This window comes from Phalacrocorax aristotelis, chromosome 5 (genome assembly GCF_949628215.1).
Source record: "Phalacrocorax aristotelis chromosome 5, bGulAri2.1, whole genome shotgun sequence".
NCBI lineage: Eukaryota > Metazoa > Chordata > Aves > Suliformes > Phalacrocoracidae > Phalacrocorax > Phalacrocorax aristotelis.
In genome coordinates, this window is record NC_134280.1 from 11,416,158 (window position 1) to 11,435,756 (window position 19,599).

At 47.1% G+C, this 19,599-nt stretch overlaps 1 protein-coding gene across 1 annotated transcript in view; it reads right to left on the reverse strand.

Annotated features, from left to right (window-relative positions):
- LOC142057271 (TGF-beta receptor type-2-like) overlaps positions 1 to 19,285 on the reverse strand; it is a 33,704-nt gene extending 14,419 nt beyond the window's left edge. Inside the window, exon 1 of the mRNA XM_075092977.1 lies at positions 19,032 to 19,285. Within this exon, the coding sequence (XP_074949078.1) occupies positions 19,032 to 19,083 (52 nt within the window). The 5' untranslated portion in view covers positions 19,084 to 19,285. The remainder of the gene's footprint in view (positions 1 to 19,031) is intronic.
- Positions 19,286 to 19,599: the final 314 nt, after the last annotated feature.

The window sequence follows — 19,599 nt, forward strand, 5'->3', positions numbered from 1 at the left end:
AGAACCACATTTGCCCTCCTCATTTCCTGTTCCGTTTATCATCAAGGGGAAGTTTACTTCTTCCTCTCTACAACGTCAGCTCAAAGCGACATCTCCCCTCATCCTGAGTGCACACAGTGTCTGAAAACGGACACCTCTGGGTTTCTGTGTGCCTGAAGGCTTTACTGGTACCCCTCCCCAAAGGGAGAGGGGTGGTGGGAAGGGATCCACAGCTAGGCTGGGGCAGCTCCCTCCTCTCCTGCTGCCTCCTCAACCTCCCTGTGCCCATTCAACAAGCCCAAGCTGGGGAATATGTTTGCCACGCGCTCCCTGAGCACCTGCATTTTTGGCAATAAATGATGGGCTGAGACTTCCCAAGCTTTGGTGTGACAGAGGCTGCTCCTGTCCTGGCACTGCTGCCCACTCTGCCCCAGCCCAGCATGAGATGCTCTCCTGCCCCTGGAGTGCCAGATCCAGCTGCAGTGGCAGGAATAACTGCTACCCATGTGGAACTGCTCTGCATGTATCTCACAGGCAGAAAATTATCTCTATTTTTATACAAAGGGTGAATGAACTATGCTTGGTTAAGGGATAAATCCCAGCTAAATTTAAACTTCCTGTTTTAAGGCTGCTAAACATCTTTTTTTTTTTAAAAAAAAAAGACACTAAGAGGCTTATGTAGAAATAGATATTTATAATTTTTTTTCTTATATAAATGCACTCAAGAGAGTACAGGTAGGAACCTGAACTACAGAGCTAATGTTTTGAAGGGTCAGGTCACTGATGCTTCTCCAGCTGCTGCTTCCCTGAGCCACCTGGCAGCGCTGGGTGCTCCCAGTCCCTGTGAATAGAGCAGTTGTGGCTCACTGTGCTGCCACAGCCATCACAGGGGTTTTCCATCACCAGCCATTAGTTTGAACAAGAAACAAACTGCAAAATCCCCGACTGTGGCTCAGAAAGCCTCAACCCCTGCAAGCAAGGCCCTGCTGATAAGAAGAATAACTGCAGGCACCGTGGGTCTGTGGGCAACCTGCAGGGCCTCCTGCATTCTCAGTGGTCACATCTGTGACCTGCCTGTGGCCAATGGCCAACCCTACGGTCCCTTTCCTTTTTATTGCATATACTGTCCCAACTGCCAAAAGGGATTTTTAACTTCTCTGCTTCCCAAAATCTGGGGTGCACAGCTGGCTCCGACAGCATCTTGCTTGCCTGCTCCGCTTCCCTCACCAGCCCAGACCCCCCTCCATGAGACAGCCATAAAAGAACTGCTGGAAATCTCCCACACAGAAATAAACCATTTACAAGCTCCCGTGGCCTCGTACGTAAGGCCAAGGTTAATGGTGGAGGGGAAACCTGGCTGCAGAAAAGCCTGTTACATCTGAAGGCTGGAAGAAGGAAATTTTGGGTTAAATGACCCGTGCGAGGCTTAAACTGTGGCTAAGCTGGGATCATGTTGTGCAATGGGGAAGCTAGGAGTGGAGTGGGTGAGGATACTGCCCACAACCTCTCACGCAGCATTCCCCCATCCATGGGGCTGCTCTGGCCCTGCTGAAGCACCCAGGGATTTTGTGGGTGACCTCAACAGACCCAACACCCCGCGTCCATCCAAGGGTTAGCTACTGAAATCATTACTTCAGCCAGGATTTGAAGCACTTGCAGCCAGTGCAAGCCAACCCTGCCTCCCCGCCTCGCTCTGCCAGAGCAGGACTCGCAGGATCCTGGGCAAAACTCCTCTTGAGGACAAGATTTTTGGGGGCGGATGAGCAGAAAGCATTTGTGTGGGGCTCTTGATCTACACTGACAACCGCCATGCTCTGCAAACTCCACCAGCGTTCTTATGCAGGAAAAGAGAATTGAAGGTAAGTTGGTTTGCTCCCCCCAAAACCCAGCCACACCACACCCAGGGCTGTGCTCTGGTGGTGTCAGTCCCATATTTGTGCTTTCACCCCCTCAGCTCAACACATCCATGCCCTGGCTCGTGCTGTGCTCGTGGCATGCTCATGCAGGACCGTGCACTCAGCACCATCATCCCAGGGAACATTTAGGGGCCCTGCGGAGGGAGAAGCAAATGGACAAACCCAGGCTGTAGATGTCACTGATGTGGAAGAGTGATGGGGTTTGTTATTTATGTGTTTATACCCATTGGGTATGTTGTTTACTTATTTATATCAAGGGTTTGCTTGAGGTCTTAGAGCAAAACGTCAGCCCCAGCAGTTTTGTACTGGCGCGCATGGTGGGGATCTTGACTTGGCAGTCGTTCGCACTGTGGAGCAGAGAAGCCAGGGCAGATGAAAGAGTTAAATATGGAAACAAGATCCAGAAATATAGCTGTAACTGGACAAAATTCTTTGGAGACAAATTGTTCTAAACTAGCTCAGGCTGCGATTCTGTTATCTGCTCTGCAAGAAAGGTCAGAGCAGGAATATCTCTTCCCCCCCTCCTTCTCCTAGGAAGCTAAAAAGAAGAGCACAAAGCCCACTGCAAGTTTCTTCAGGACTTCATGTCCTTGAACCATTAGCCCGTAGGTACAATTTAACTGCCACATCACTCATCTTGGCCCTGATTAGACCCAGATGAACACTTTCAATATTAATACTCGGATGATTTAATAAAGCTGCACAAGCAGTAAAAGTAACAATACACTTCCATAAAGGGGTTCCAGATGTTGCCAAGGCAAATGCTAAACATCAAAATACAAACTTCAAAAAAAAAAAGGCAAAAAAAAAAAAGCTGGATAAGCAAAACTTGGAACAAACTATAAACTAATTAAATGTGGGTTGAGTTTTCCAAAAATAAATTGAAGCCATAAGGATGTGATGTGAGCCAATAAATAGTACAGTTAGTCAAAGTTATTGTGGAACGACAGTTGGAAGGATGGTTTGAAGTCACCGATAGGTGGGCTCACAGTGAGCTTGGCTTCCTATCAATAGGAAGGCTTGTTCTCTTGTGCATGAGAAGGGGATCAAGTTTTCTGGTATCTGTAATCGGGACCCCAGGGAGGTTACTGAGAGAATACAAGCTGATTTTCAAGTAGAGGAATGAAGGAAAAAAACACTACACCAGAAGTACCTGAGTCTCCCCTGCAAGAGCAGCAAGGGCGATGCCACCACCCAAGGACATCAGGTTCATTTTTCATGTGTGTTGGGGCAGCCCTCAAGCCTCTCATTTCCCACAGGGCATCCACGCTCTCCGCTTGGCCACCTGCAAGGTGGCCATTGAAGCACCACCACTATAGTCAATAACCCATCCTCTTCCTCCATGAAAGAGTCATCTAAAACAGCTCTCCAAGAGAATTCCGTATCAGTCCCATCACTGCAGCCACGGAGGCGGTCAGCTCCCAACAGATAAGCTTTTTGCTCACTTGCCAGGTGCTCAGCTGCCAATGGTGACTGCAGCTGTAGGAACACAGCGGGACAAATAGGGCTCTAATTAGCTCCTCTCTACCAGTGCAGCCCCAGATAGCAGGTAGGTCATCCACCACCTAACTTTGGCTCCAGCTTTCTGCACGCTGCGGTCCCCAAGGAGGGTGAATCACTAAGGAACAAGCCTGGGGTGCACAGAGGTGGAGGCATGGGTGCATTTGTTACAGGGGAGGAGAAGGCACTCCATAGCCAAAGCGATGGTATGTGCATGCAATGCATTTTCTCTGTGGGGCAGAATGGGCAGTTTTACTACTCAAATATTCTCTTTGGTGCGTTGTCTTGTGACAACTAAGCACCAGATGGGCTTAAGGAAAAGCGCTTGGTGTTAGATGCTAAGGAACTTGCACCTCCCCCAAAGCTCTTCCCCTCCCAAGATGGAAGGGGACCTTCCACAATTTAAGGGCAATTTGCCATTAAATTGCTTTTATTTTTCAATGACAAATTAAAATTGATCATTTTTAGGTCATAAATGCTTTACAGTGAGGTCTACTCCCTCTTTTCTGTGTATCTCTGAACACCTCAGCTCAGCTAACAGCTGAGTTAGCTGATGCTAACTCAGCAACTACAGGTGGCTTCCGAGCTTGCTGTTATTGCAGCAGCTCTGGGAGCTCTGCATCACCTTTTCCACGCAGATCAGTTAACCTGTAATCCCCGGGCTCTGCACTTGGAGAGATTAAGGCCTGGGAGATTAGCTGCCATGCTGTGCAGATTTCTCTAACCAAGAGCATGCTTAAATACAGGATTGGGGAGCACCTGTATCTCAGCCCTGCAGCCACATTGCTCTTGGAACCCCCGGGTAATTTCCCTCATGGAAACCCAACCTGCGCTGAGACCCGCTTTCCCACCTGGGTGAGCCTGGGCTCAGTGGTGAGTCCTTTGTCTGTCACTGAGTTCAGGATTAGGCTTTGCCTTGGGCTTTCACCCATGGATAATGACATGACTACACAATAACAGAGCCTCTCATAAAATTATTATGAGAACAAACAAATTCCTTCCCTATTATATACAGTACTTGTTTTTAAGACTAAAACAGCAGCAGGTCTGATGGGCCCCACTCTCTCATGGAGCCACGTGAGAGCACCAGGACCTTGGTGTTCTCCATTGGCAGGTTACTCCTAAGATGACACCTCCATGAAGCAACCATCAGTGCCCTGGATGCCAGAGTAATCCCTATGTCCCTGATTTCCAGGAGATCCTATGCAGGGTCAGAAGTCCCCATTGCAATTGTCCAGCATGACCTGTGCAACAGAGGTCCCAGGTTTCCCACAGGCAGCTCTGGCTTGAGCTAGATCCAATCTGTCAGAAAGCGCCCAGTCGCGCTGCAGCATCCCGCAGTGCTGCAGGACCTCCCCAGAACTAGATCTCAAGCTGGTGTATTTTTATTTCAGCTGGAGCTTGGCATCCAGCTCAGTTCTGTTCCCCAGTGATGGAATCTGGTGCCACTTTCCACTGCTGAACCAAAGAGCTTTTTAGTATCAGGCCGCTGGTCTCTATCCGTGTGTTTTACAAACACTGTATCTTCATCTTCGTAGGAGAGGTAGGGCAGACCAAATGGAGCTGAAAAAACTTACTATCCCGGGTTTTTTTGCGCCTGCGAGGCACTAGCCCCTGGCTCCCTCAGGAAGCCCAGCAGCGCTCACGCTGCATTTGCTTCAGAGGACCAGGCCCTGCCCTCAGGTATGTGGTCCCGCATCGTTCTGCATAATAAATACCGTACTTGGCAGAGTACAGTATGGAGCAAGGAATGAGCCAGTAAAGTTTCCTGGTGAATAAAAAGGGACTGATTTTGATTGCATTAGACATCAGTGTTTCCTGGTGCCAGAAAGACATGCAGTATGCATTTCTGGTTTGCTTGGACCTTCTTCAAACAGGCTGGTAACTGACTTATTCCACCACTTATTTTTCCTTTGTGAAAATATCCCTTTAAATTAAGTGTTTAGCAAATACTGCTTAGTCCCATTACAAAGTAAATTGGGTATGGATCGTACCAGCAGACTTCTCCAATCTCTTTCAGATGGTTAAATTACATCATGATCTAACTTCACCCCAGGGAGATATGAGCTCTGAAGAATATTGTCCGTCCTTCTGCTTTGGTAATCTCCGGTATTTCTTGGGTACCTTTTGCAAGTTTTCTACGCATCAGCACAATGACCCCACTTCTGGGGCGTTGGGACATTTGATACAGAGGTATCCCAGGGTCGTGCCCCAACAAAGCTGGCACTGTCCGGGTGAGCTGGACACTTGGTGGGGAGGATTTGGCTGGAGCGGTTTCTCTTTGATTTCAGTCAGTTGATGTCTGTGCCTGCGGAGGAGGACCCTGACCCCACGCTCCTCCCTCTGCCCTTGGAGCCGCTCGCCTCCTCCACCCACCACGACATCCCATCTTGCTTATGCCCAAGGTACTGAAATGAGGTAACACCAGGGACTCTTCTCCTCCACTCACAGTAAGACGCTTCCCCTCCAGGAGATCTCAAGTTTCCTGCCCCAGATGTCACTTTTTGTTCCCCAGAGTTGCTCCTGCTGGGACAACCCATGCTCCATCCCTCTGGTTTGTCCCGGAGGTCTGGGTGCTGGTGCAGGGTCTGGCTGGTGCCCATGACCAGCGTGGGCTGGCAGGGAGCAGGCGTGCTGCTGCAGGACGGCTGGGCTGGCAGGGACGCCTGCGACGGGAGGGCTGCACGGGCAATTATCTGCCATATTGTGCTCTCACTTGCGTTTAAAAACAACAACAGCTCAACTGACTCATAGATCCTACGGCCTCTGAGTCATTTTTTATTTCTGGATTTCACTGCTCTGCCCTTTGCAATGAAGGGAGTTGCATGTGCGCGCACACACACACATCAAGTTCACATTTGTTTTTCCCCTATAAAAACAAAACGATTTCCATACCATTAATGAAACAGAAATGATTTGACTTCATGTACCCTGGCTTTTATTTTCCATTGTATAAACTCTGCAGATGAAATAATGATGGTTGTAAAGTAAACTTCTCTTTTTTTTTTTTTTTTTTTTTTTCCCCTTTCCCTTTCCAGGCAGCCTCTTTTCGAAATAGCAATAGGGAGTCACTTACAGTCTTGGCTTGAGCTGAGCCTGTAGTAATTAACCCCTTCATCCCCAGCTTTTCCTCTGTTGGTATTTAACTACAGCATGGGTGAAAGTGGCAGCAGGTCTCCCCTGGGACTAGAAGCAAAGCAGGGGAGCAGAGCAGGCAGGGAAATGTGGGAAAGGAGGAGAAGAGCTGGTCCATGCAAAGCAGCGGAGGGTGTTTGGGATGATGCACCCATGGGTTGAACAGCCTTCCTGGGAAAGCCAGGGCACTGGCACTGCAGAGCCAGAGGTACCTGCACTCTTCTTGCACACCCCATTTTTTTGGGTGCAATTCAGCACCACTGTTCTGTGTTTAGCCTGGCAGCCCTGTCCTGGGTCATCTCCCTTCCTTCTCGCTCCCCAGGGACCGTCAGTGCTGACATCTCAGCGCAATGTCCTCTCTCTTCCACACCACCCCTCCGGAAATAATCTGCGGTAAATAATTTAATCACCAAATCATGCTCTTTCTATTTACAGGGCTGTTATGATTTTACAAAGTACCCAGAGGAAAATTAATAGGGTGAAGTAATACCTTACATGAGCAGCAGATACAGCTGGGGCTGGGCGCGTGAGCACGCGCCTGCCTTGCCCTGTGGGATGGGGTAAGCTGCCCTCCCTGTGGGAGTGTGAGCTCTGCTTTTTGATATACCCTTACCAATGCACACGCTCTGCCCAAGCAATCTGCCTGTCTTCAAGGCCTATAAACATGCCACAAACATTTTTCCTAATCGCATCCATCACGCAGCGGCATGGCCCTGCATCCCCCCAGCGTCGGTTCAGATGCTTTGCTGATGCCTGGTCCGGGCTGGTTAGTGACACCAGCTGAGACACTGCTACTCTTCCCAGACTGGATGATGTGTTTTATATTATTTCTCTTGGATTTATTAAGCATTATGTAACCAACTAACCAATCCCGCATGCGACGCAATCGCGGCTGATTTCATGTTAGTGGAAAGTAAACAAAAAAAATGTTCTGAAGTGGCTGAACTGAAATTCATTTCCACATGCAAAGCAATTCCTGGAGGATCTTCCCCATCTCCAGGTGGCTACTTTGCATCCAGGCTCTCATGCAACCCATTAGAAAAGAGTTACAGGAAAATTGCATGTTGTACACGAAAGGGCTTTATAAGCAAATCCTCTCTGTTTACTCTCTGCATGAAATGATTAAGATGAACTTTATTTTATTTAATTATTTTTAAGTATCTTTGCATATTTCTGCTGCTCCTTGAAATGTGTTATGCTGGCATATTGTTTCTCTTTTTAGCTGGAGAATTCCTTCAAATCTGAAAATTACCTGCCAAAGGAAGTTTGGCATTAAAGTTTGAAAAAGCCAAGCAAGCCAAAACCAAGCAAGCCAGACCTGCAGTCCTGAGGTCACGAAGCCCAGCAAGACCCGTCCCAACATGATGGGGAGGATGTTCTGCCCTTCCTCAGTTCTGGAAGGACTGTAAGTACCAGGTGAGGCAAAAAACTATGCTCCCGTTAGACTCTGAACTCAAGCTCTTCCAGGAGCACTCTTCTTTCCAGTGTTACGGACAACGTCCTTCCCATTTACACCAGTTTGCACCCTGAGATGTTGAGCTGAGGGCGGAGGAACACAAAATGGATAAAACACGGACTTAGTGGCCATGTACTGTTTTCTTTGATTTTCTCAGTGTCTTTGAAACATTCAGCAATGTCTGAAAATGTTGTGTGTATTTCTGAATCCATTTCATCTATGCACTTAATCTTCACTGAAATATCAGTAAAGTCAGTGGCTGGGGGATGCTTGGTTGCATGCTATTTACATTATTTTTTAGTAAGCCCCAAAGGCACCCAAGCACCCGCTTCACTCGGGCAAGTAGCTAAGCCCAAGTTAAGCTGAAATACTGAATTAGGCCTGGCTGGGCTGATGGGTCATGTAACAGCATTTGCCACTTGCCAGGCTGCAGCTGAACATAAAGGTGGCACCAAGCCATGATCCCAGGGGCAGATGATGGGCTGTGAAGGGGCAGGACAGGACATCCCTGAAGGCAATGCTGGTGGGCAAGTTCACAGCTCCACGTGGGTGTCACTACTGTACCTAGCCTTGTGCCGACTCGCTAGGTGAGCAGAGTTTTCCTAAAACCAGGAGGGAACCCACAAGTTAGGGGTTTGTCTCCAGTTCTGGAGGCTCACTTATCCCCTCAGGAGATGAACAGGGATGAGGTCTGCAGGAGTACTCAATGCCCCACAGCCCTCACTGAAAAGGTGGCCCAAGGCAGGGTTGAAGGTTAGTGCAGGAGTCCTTCAAGTTGCACAGGACAGCAGCGTAACACAGGGTTTTCTCACTCCCCAAGTGCCAAGCGTGTGCTGGCTGTTCGGGGCTGCTGTGTAATTATGGTCCGTACCTCCAGAGCATTACCATGCATGCCAGGCAAAAACTGCCCTGGCAGACAAAAGCAGCTGTGAGCTTGCCTAGTAATAACTGTACTTATTCCCTTAAGCATTTGGCAGCTGCTGGTTAAGTACTGGGCTATGAAAGTCAAACCCAAGGAGCTATGATGCAAACAAAGGCGCGAAGCCATCCTGTGTCTGAAGGTGCAACACAAGATCTCAGCTGGCAACAAGTCCCTTTGATTGCACCTACTGCCCCTGTTACTTTCTCTTTTATATATTTGCTGTCCTTCCCACCCATGTATTGCATTGGAAAAGCCCTGAGAGAGCAAGCTAAGCTGGCAGTGCAGCCTGAACAACAAGTCTGGGGTCTGGGAGGGGAAAACCCCCACAGCTGGGGGTCTGGAAGGACTATATATATACTCAGTCCTATGTGGTTACCTCCACCAGCACCACACCATGGCCACACCGCCACAGCAAATCCCACCAGCCCAAACGGCACCTGAAGGGAACATGCCATTTCCCCCAGTGGATGGAAAGAACAGCAGTTTATTCAAGGTCTGAGGAGGGGGAAAACTGCTGAGGACAATATTCATAAGCAAGTTTAGCATCTCTGCTGGCACCTCTGCTTACCTGGGGCTTTGCAGAGTAGAGCAATGCATTAAAGTATGCCACGGCGTGGTGTGCATAGGCTGCTGGTGGGGTCTGCAGAGGGCTAAGCTGGCACATCCCCCGTGGAAAGTGTGTTCTGATGAATGGGGATTCGCACACTGCCTTTTCAGAGGGCTCTGACATTTCAGCCCTTTGAAGAGCACTTTGTAGTGATCCGGTTTTGACTAAATCCTTGTCTTAAAAACGAATCCCTTCTTCCCACCTCCCACACTGCCTGGGAGAAGGAGTCACAGCCTGGCCACGCACGGGTGGTTTAAGCTCATCTCGTCGCAAGTCACTGCAGAAATTGCTGAGGATTTAACAGCACTTGCATGTGTGGGAGCTGAATGGCAGCAGGTAAGAGTCAACTGACTCCATAATGCTGTTGCCACCATTTTTGTTGCTTTTGTTTCTCCAGAGACATCAACAGTATATCCTATATCTGGTTTAACTGCAGCTTCTGCATCTCATTCTCAGGAAGACCCAGCAGAGATGACCCCCCTCTCTCTATGTAGAAAAACCAGCAGCAATCCCCATAACAGCGAAAGCAAGTGAGCTGCAAGTCAGTTGCAGACGTTGCTCTGTCTTGACTACTGCAATCCAAGTAAAACTACTGCACAGCATTTTTTTTTTACTATTATCATCATATTATACTCTGGAATTCAGTTTTATGTATATTTTTCAGGCTCTGCAGGAATCCTGGATCTCTGTGAATAGATGGAAGTGAAATTTAAAGATATCATCCAAATAGGTAAACATGTCAGAAACATTATCTGGGTCACATTTGGGCAACAGGGTTCACTCTGTTTTAAGTGCAAATGGTTTACTGATGATTTAGACGAACTTCCTGATGAGCGTTTGAAATTCCTGGCACACATTTAATTTGCCATCTGCTAGAAGGACTTTGATGAGCCCACAAAGAGATGTTAGACTGGAGCTGCTCTTCATATCTTGGGTGGACTTTTTGTGATTGACTAGTTTGTATTTTTTTTGCATTTGTATGATTTTGACTCCCAGGGAGAAGCCAGGCTTGCAAGGGACTATGTGACAAGCTGCCGGGGCAGAGATGTTCTGCTAATTCTCTGTCAATGGGCTGTCATCAAGTTGTTCCAGCGCTGCCTGTTCTTTATGTCTGTTAAAATTATTACGTAGAGTTGAGTTTTGCCCTCATTTAGACCGGATCTAACAGTAATTAAGTAATTTGTGCTGTCAGAGGGAACTTGAGCTTAAGGCTAGCCTGGATTACAGGCGCTAAAAACTTTCTCGCTTTTCCTAACGTGTCCGACATTTAGCACATAAATAGATGGTGTGTTCTTCTCTTTCATTCTTTCTTGATCTCGTAAAAAGATATCTTTTAAGGAGCTTGTATTGTAACCTGCCCAACAGGGTTGAATTCAACTTGAATATTTTCAATTTTTCTAAAGCAGAAGAGAGCTACGGCAGGAGGGCAGAGGGAGCAGGTTTTTGGAAAGGAATTTTTGCAGGGATGGGACCAAGAGTCTTGTTGACAGGGCCTGCAGTGCTTTTTCTCCGCACGTGAAAGTAACGGGAGCTTGCATGTCTGCACGGTGCCTCTCCAGAGACCCCTCCTGCAGGAGAAGTAGAGGGTTCCCACAAGTCCCAGCCCCACAGCAGAGCTGCAGCACAGCTCCAGGGAGCCTCAGCAGCTGGAGAGGACAAGGTGCAGGGGGTGAAGCTGCTCCTCCAGCATGGAGGAACGGACAAAGAGGGGAATGTTTTCTGGTCACCATCTCCTGCTCTGAGATCTCATCATTTTGCAGTAGTGCTTTGCCTTTTCAACATAGTGTTCTGCCCCACGATAACTCCTGAAACATGCTGCAGTCTGAACATTGCTGAGCAGTATTTCTGCCCAAGAGCTGCCTCCCAAGCTGCAGCCTGTTGCAGAGGTAATAGCCCCAGTAAGGGAGAAAGAAAAGCTTGTGCTGCTTGTGACGCTCTTCTACAAACAGGTGAGCACAGGGTAAATATACAAAATGAGAGTAAACATGTGCCAGGGAGATCTCACCCCCAAGCAAATATCCTGTGCCTCTGGTGGGAACATCTGTGACCATTTTCTACCACCACCAAGTGCCTTTTGACATATTAAAGACATGTCAGGAACTGAGCTCCCAGGGGATCCATCGGACTTATTTCTGTGGATGCTTGTACCCTGGGTCTATTTGAAGAAGGATGATTCATTCAACTGCTCGTTCCTTATGGCTCTGAGTGTCACTTCCTATTGTAAGAAGAAGGGTCTTGTTTGCTATCATGGACTGGTTGGGCTAATTTTGGGATAGAATTAGCGTGGAAAAAAATGCTTTATGCAGCAAGAGAGCAGCTGATTCAGTTTCTTCCACGCTGAATTCTGGTGTTCAGAGTCTCCCAGGCAGGAAGTTTTATCAAGCAACATCAGACAGATGCTCCTCATCGTGTCCCAGCTGTGTTGGCTGGTAACCTGCTCTGTCAAACACTTCTCAGGGGACATGTGCATTCATTCTGCATTGGTGGCATTTTATTAAATGATCCACCTGAAAACACCAATGGAACTTTTTAAAGAAATATCTATACCCATAACAGTTGTAAAGACCCCAGAAGGACTTGTAGTCATGGCACTCCCAAGAAGCATCTCCAGGAAAGGGTCTGAGTTCCTGATTTTGCAGGAAAATAGAAGAAATTCTTCTCTGGATTTCCAGTGACAGACATGGTATGAATTCATATTGGCAATATCATCTTTGTGATGGGGTGCACAGTGTGTTAAGGCAGTGCAGTTCACAGTCAAGCTGTCTGGTTTGGGATGGCGGAATTGAGAAGGGATCCCTATCAAAATCTCAGTTTTGCCTTGTTGATCTAAGGAAAAGGCCCCTCTTAGTGGTGTAACAACCAGCAGGCCAGGAACTTCAGCAGGTGTCTCTGGGCCTCCCAGGAGCAAAGATATAAGAAAAGTATGTTGTTCCCAGAGGGAACCTCTTCACGGGGTGTTGGGGGAACTGAAAAGATTAGGAAATGCTCAGATACTGGGACAAGGAGATGCCATACCAATGATCAGATCACATCAGTTACTGTCACTTCAGGTGACTGCTTTAGGGCTCAGCCCTGCCTGGACCAGGGCAATAAGCCAGCCATGTTTGCTGACTGCCGTGCTTGTTGGCACAAGCACATCAGCACTGCTTTGCGTGCAGGGCATGTATTAGGGTGTGATGGTCATGGAGGCATGGACTATCCAGCTCCCAGGCGTGGTCAGAGGACCTGCCATCGTATGTTGCAAGGGGAGGACAACAGCTCTTTGCAGGCTGAGAGAAGGCAGGCAGGTGTTTCCTTCAGACACCTTCAGGCCTCATCAGCACTGACTCTGGAGACGGGGTGGAAGCTGCTGGGCATGGCTTTCTTTGGACCTCTGCTTACCCAGAAGAGCTGGAGTTTTGGACCTGGTGGAGACTAAATGACATGGAGCTAAAGGGAACATCTTCACTGACAGCATGGCAAGGTGAGAGGTCTTGCCACAGGGCCAGGCAGAGCATGCCCAGTGTGAAGCTGCTTCAACCACTTCCAGCCTCATGGCCAAAGCATGGGTTGAACTGGAGCGCGGGACTTTGCAAAGTGACACGCAGCAGCTGCCACCACTGGAGTTGCACATCAGCTCCCCATTACAGCTTGCTCCTGCTGATAGCTGCAAATTGCACAGCGGAAATGTCGAAAACGTCTTTTTAAAAAATTATTATTATTTTAATCTTGAGTCCAGCTGTAAATAATCTTGTCTAGTCAAGAGTAACACTTGGGTTGGGGTATATCCTAGGAGCTGCTAGAATCCATGTAGGCGATAGCCCTCTGTCCAGTGCAGGCTGGCAGGCTGCGGTGTACAGCTGGAAACAGTAATTGCCCCAATGCCGAGATGCATTTGCTGTAGTATAAGTCAGCTGTCATTTGTCAGGGGTGTTCCTGGCTTATCAATGGGAAGGAAAACACTGCAGTGGAGCAACTCCATGAAAGGGTAAGTCCTGGAGTGGTGTAACTGGTGGGAGCATGGGCTGCAGAGGGGATTGCACGATAAGCAGGCTCTCCCACTTCTCCTAAAAGCTTGACAGCTACCAGCATCTGGCAGGAGAGTTTCAGCCCTACATGGGCTGTAACAAAAAAGATGAACCAACTGACAAACAAGAAATATGACCCTGATGAACCTTACAGATCCTTTCCCGAGGCAAGATCACAATGGTCGTCTCTGAATTCAGGGATGTGCATGCGAGCAGGGTCAAGACATCTTTCAGCCACCCCTTCATTTCCTCCTGAAGATCCCTAAGGAAGTGTTATCCCACAGTTGGGGTCCAGGACAAAGATAATGTAGCTGTAATCCACAGGTTTGATAAGGCAGGCAGCCATCAGTGGTGTTATCTCCCCTCTGCATGGAGGCCCCTTCCAGTGTGAGGCTTTCACTTGGCACACAGCGCTAAACACTGGATGTGAAAAGAGCAAAGTGTGTGGGAGCTGCTGATTTTGTCTCCTTGGTGGGACTGTTTTTTTTTAATAAAAAGATCAGATGTTGCACTTCCTTGAAAACATGACAATCTATGGGAGAGTTCATTAGTTTATGGCAAGTTGCAACACTGTGGAGCCTGGCTGAAAGCAAATGTTATTGCAAAGAGTTATCACTATGGGGAGAGGAAAATAATGTCCCGAGGAAATAAGCTTGATGGAGCAAAACATGGAACAATATAAAGCTGTGGAAGACAGGCAGTAGAGTTGAATACTTTCTCAGAATAAAAGCCCCCAGTCACCTGTTCCTAATGCCAGTGTTTGCTTTCTGCATACTTAGTGAATATGTGGGATACATCTGTTCAGGACTCCATCCCTAATGGGAGTAACAAGTATGATTGCAGCTGGCTGAACTTTTTTACTACTAGTACACAAAAATGTCTTTGTGACCATCATTGAATAGTGATAACACCAGTAAAATAACCAGTAAAAATCAGGTTGGTTGGGATTTTTTGTTTGTTTGTTTCTTCTTTTGTTTTGTTGGGGGTTTTTTATTTTTTATTTTAGGAAACAGTGTGTTTTACTTACAAGTTCCATGGCATTATATTTCAAAAAGCACTTTCCTCCACAAAACCCCCCACTGAAATACAGATTTGAGCAGCCCTAATGGTGACCAGCCTGTCTCAAGTGTGAGCAAAGCTGGAGATGCAAGGGAGAGGAAATGCCCGCTTTCGTTAATCTGACATAGCTGTACACTGCCGGCTTTCCTAGCCTTCAGTTAGTCTAACTTTCACCAAGGGATGAAACTGTAGGATCAGGTTTGGAGAAGTGTAAAACTGAATTCAAAATAATCCATCATTTGCCTTGCCAAGTCTCATGCCACTTGCAACACTGCAGAAGACTCCAGTTTTGCATTGTCAGGGTTCTTGCGTGCTTTCCCCTTTAATTTCCTAACTGGGGAATTTCTTGCAACTTTGTTCTTGTTTAGCCTCATGGTAGGATGCACAGGTTTCTCCTTCAGGCAGTGGGATGCTGTGCCTGCTCCCAACCCAGCTACCTGCACCCAGCCAACATGGGGCCCTTGCAGCCTCTTGGTTTGTTCTGAGGGTGATAATTACTTCCTTGGTGTTTTGGTTGTTTTAAAACAACACCAAAGCAGAATATGTTGTTACTTGAGAAGGATTGTCATAACCAACCCTGCAGCCATGTGTCTCAGGGTGGGCAGCGCCCATATCTGTGTGCTGCATAGCCTGGGAGAAGAGGTCTGCTCTGCTGCTCCAGCTCAGCCTTGGACCTGCAAAGCCCCTTTCTGCAAATGGATGTATATGCATGTGAAAAGGAGGATGACTTTTCCTTCATCCTCTTCCTTCCCTTGTCCTGTCACCAGCTCAGGTTTCACTCCATGTTTCTGAATTTTGTGCCGCATTGGTGTTGGAGAGTAGTCCCAATAGCTCCCCTGCCTGAGGAGGGGGCTGACGTTTCAGTGGCAGTACGACCCCTGGTTTTAGCTCTGGTGACCTTAGAAATAAGAGACTGACTTCTTGAACAAGCTGCCTGAGGAGCCTGGGATAGGTCAGAGATTTCTTGAGCAGATCAAAAGCCAGAGATGTTTTTCTGACAGCCCTGGAGCTCCCTGTCATGATTTATGAATTATATGCTCTCTATATGTTTAGCCGAAGAGGCTCACTGGGGGAACAGGGGCTGGTTTGTGCAAGCAGGAAAGAGCATGAGGTCTCCGAGAGCCACCATCTAGCAAGAAATACCCCCTCAAATGCGCTCTCTGTGGAGTCATCGAAGTGGTGTGAGGGACTGTGGCAAAGGGACCCCAGGAGACTCACAGCAAAAAATGTCAGGTTATTTTAGTGGCCCTGCATTTTAATGGGAGACTGGGTTATGGGGAAGCAGACCCAAACCCCAGATGCTGGGAGCTCTGGACTCAGGGCAGCAGACCTGCAACCTTCCTTCATTTCACAGATCCTCTTTCTCTTTCTTTGGAGCTTCAGCAGATCCCCTGGGGTACAGCTCTCCCTTGGTAAGTGCTACGTGCCTTGGCAGATTTTGAGTTTCATGTCCTCTTTTGGAGGTTGGATACCCAAAGGCACTCTGCTGGGCTCCTGGGGCTCTTTGTGCCCTGAGAGCTGTTGTCATGCCAGTGACATGTAGCTCATATTCTTGAGGTTGTCTCAACAGCTCAGAGAGTTGTGGTGCTTTTCTCTCCTCTGAGACATGATTTTTCTCAGCCCTGTGCTAGTATGGCCTGACCTGAGCCCTATTCCTGACCAGACAGAGCATGAGGGAGACTTTCCTGATTCTGATGCAAAACAGGGCAGGAAAACTCCTAATTATTAACTTTAAGCCCAAAGTGTTTCCATGTGCACAATACAGTAATCCCTATATCATGTCCGTAACTTCTAGGTTATAGCCTACTGAGCAGATAGTCTTGAAGTCATTGAAGGCTTTTGAACAACAAAAATCCACCACATCCTAAGCCTGAGTAATTACCTGCTGGAACAACTTCACTGTGTTGTGCTCCAACACAAAAGTGCCTGGTTTCAGCTTCCAGTGTGTAAATCTTTTTTTCCCTCTGTTCCATGGAAGAGGAAGCCCTCTGCCAGAAAGCATCTCTCCAGGACCTGGTTATAGATGATGACTAGCTCATCTCCTAGCTCTTTCCTGGCCAAACTAAAGGCACTGAAAGCCTTCAGCACCCCCCCCACCCCCGTAAGACAGGTTTTCCAATCCTGAACGATCCTTGTATTTTTTTGTCCTGGGCTAGGTGAATCGAGAACTGTGCCAGCTCTCTGCCCTGGAAGAATTCCCCAGTCCTCTGCACGACGGTTTGCATTAGCAGTGGTGATCCTGCCTGTACCTTCTGCTGAGAAACCCATGTGAAAATGCTGTCCTCCAGCAGCCACTGCCACTGGGGAGGAGTTTAAGGGCAGATATTTTGAAGCTTTACTAGGGCTGGCCAGGGAGAATTAGGGAAATCCAGTAGCTGAAATTTAAGCGGTCTGCCAGTCCTTTTTTCCAACGCGTATGGACGAAAGTGGTCAGGTGTGCTGTCTGATGACCACTCAACCATGTTGGTGATTTAAAGGATAGAGACAGGCAGTGTGGAGCACAAATTGGGCTCTCTGCTGCCCTGGTGTAAACTCTTAGGGAGAGCAGAAAACTCCCTGAAGATGCTCAGCTGGCCTCGAGGGAGTTATTCTGGGATACCCAAGATGCAATCCAGGCCACATTCTCTATTTCAAGTCTTAAATCTCTGTGCTAAGAGGAGGACTTTGTTGCTGTCACCAAGCCAACACTGCCACTCTTTAAAGAGAGGCTGGATGAGCAGTGGGATTTGTTGCTTGAACAAACAACTAATGTGTATTTTCTGTCATTTTGGGGCACATGGCTGTTCCCTTCTCTCTTAACGTCAGTGCAAAGTGGGCTCCCAGGGTACTTTTACTGTCTCAGAGTGGCTGTATGGTCGACCTTAAGGCGATACACAAGAGAAGTGGACGTAGCCCCAGAAAACATATATCATTGTTGAGGTGAATCAGAGAAAGCAAGCCTTGGTTTATTTTTTTTTCCCCATATGGAGGCAAATTTTGTCATCATATCACTCACGTAACCTTTCAGATGAACTTAGTAATCATGATATGTTTTGGTTTGTCTTCTTTCAGATTAAAACCCTGCCTTTCGGAAAAAGGAAACCATAAGTTAAAAAACTCAAAATTAGGTATTTCTGAAGGATAATTAGTGGTCGTCTTTCTTATTACAAACAACCCAAGACTGTGCTTTAAATAATACCTTGTAGTAATTCCTTCAGTTCTGCTCCAAATGTGATTAATTTAGCAGGATGTTATTGGTATAGCATCCTACATTTCAAGGCACACTTTAGGGTATAATCTACAATAACGAACACTATATATCTCTGCAACTTTTTGAAAAATTAACCAGACTTTGTGTCCTAAATCCCCCCATCTGTGTCTCTCTGCTTCAACAGTTGCACCAAGGATTGTATTTGCCTACTGACCGATCATATTATTTTATTCCCTATTCCTGTAGATAGGGGGACCCATGTAAAGTGGATGCAGATACAGATCCCTGCCCCCAATTATTTAATTTGGATGCAAAAATACTGGAATTATAATCCTCCTACTTCATCACTTTGAGCAAAAAGCAATTTTAGTTGCATTGAAGTTTCTATAGGGAGGGGAATGGGTCTATGTTTGTAGAAGAGTTCACTGTAAAAAGTGCCATTGTCTGTGCAAATATATAAATATATACTATATAGGGATATATGCATGCATACACATACATAGGCGTTGTATATACAGAAAGACACACACGTACTTAGGAGATGTGCATGTAACACTTACTTATATACAAATCTATTCCTTGTTATGAAACAATCATCAAGATATAAACAAGAGAAGTTAAACCATGGATGGGCACATTTTCAAGTGCTGCTGGAGGGTTTTATCTACAGTATTGAAGAAGTGCTATCAAAACCTAAACAGGGCACTTATTACAAAGAAATCTTTACGTAAGTGCTGGAAAGGTTTGCTGAATAACCAGATGTTGTTGCAAAGACGCTTCTCCTCCCCCTCTCCCTGCTTCTTTCCTTCTTTAATAGTTCGATTAATTCTGCGCATAAACCGGGGCAGATAAAAGTTCTAAGCTGCAAACTTCACCACATCTGGACACTGTCGAAGGCAGATCATTCAGCAGTGCACTTCAGTTGCTTTTAACCTCCCTCAATAAAATAAAAACTTCCAACAAGTAATGCTGACCTATATATATTTTTACACTGTAAACACTGACATCTGTGAGCTGCTCCAAGCGAGCACGCAGCGCTTCCACCAAGGCAAACGCTCGCCCTTCACCGTAAGAGAAATACACAGCTGATGCAGCCGTAGCAGTGTATTCTACTAAATTCTCAACTATTTCCAATCCTCTGGTTAATTGCTGTCAGGGGAAAAATCAAAGATAAGCTATTTTCCTGGAGGAAGGAAAAATAAACGACCTCTCAGAGTATGTTGCTTAACGTTGTCTAACCAGAAACATTTTTCTACTCACAGAAGGAAAGCAGCAGTAAGGAAAGCAGACCCGGTCTCCTCCAGTAACCCATTTTCTGGATCCCACCAGCCACCAGAAGCCCGGCTTCACAGCGTTGACCAATTCATCTTCCCTCAGTGCAGTCAGTCTCCTGTGTTTCTGCTGTCAAGCCCGAAGCCCCGAGTTTGCAAGGCTCCTGGCTAGGCTTGCCGGGAAGGCGGATCCAGCCGCTAAAGCCCAGCTGTGTGTGGGGTCCGCCCAGGAACTGCAGCTTATGAACAAACTAAGCCTGACTCTCCTCTCGAAATATATACAAATATGGGAGGGGGGAGCTGGGGGAAGAAGCCTGCTCCAAGAAAAGAGTTTGCTTTTTTTTTTCTGATGACAATGCAGAGCTGCTCCCAGCCCCATACGGCCCAAGGACCTTTGAAGGGGACCTAATATCTACTGCATGCATCTAATCAAAAAGGCATGGGTAATCCTGCATGCCTCTTTCATCTGAATAAAACATGGAAGGTAACGCTTCAATATGCTGAGCTGCCATTAATTTGCTACTTTCCCCTCCCTTTTAGAAATTAACTCTATCTTT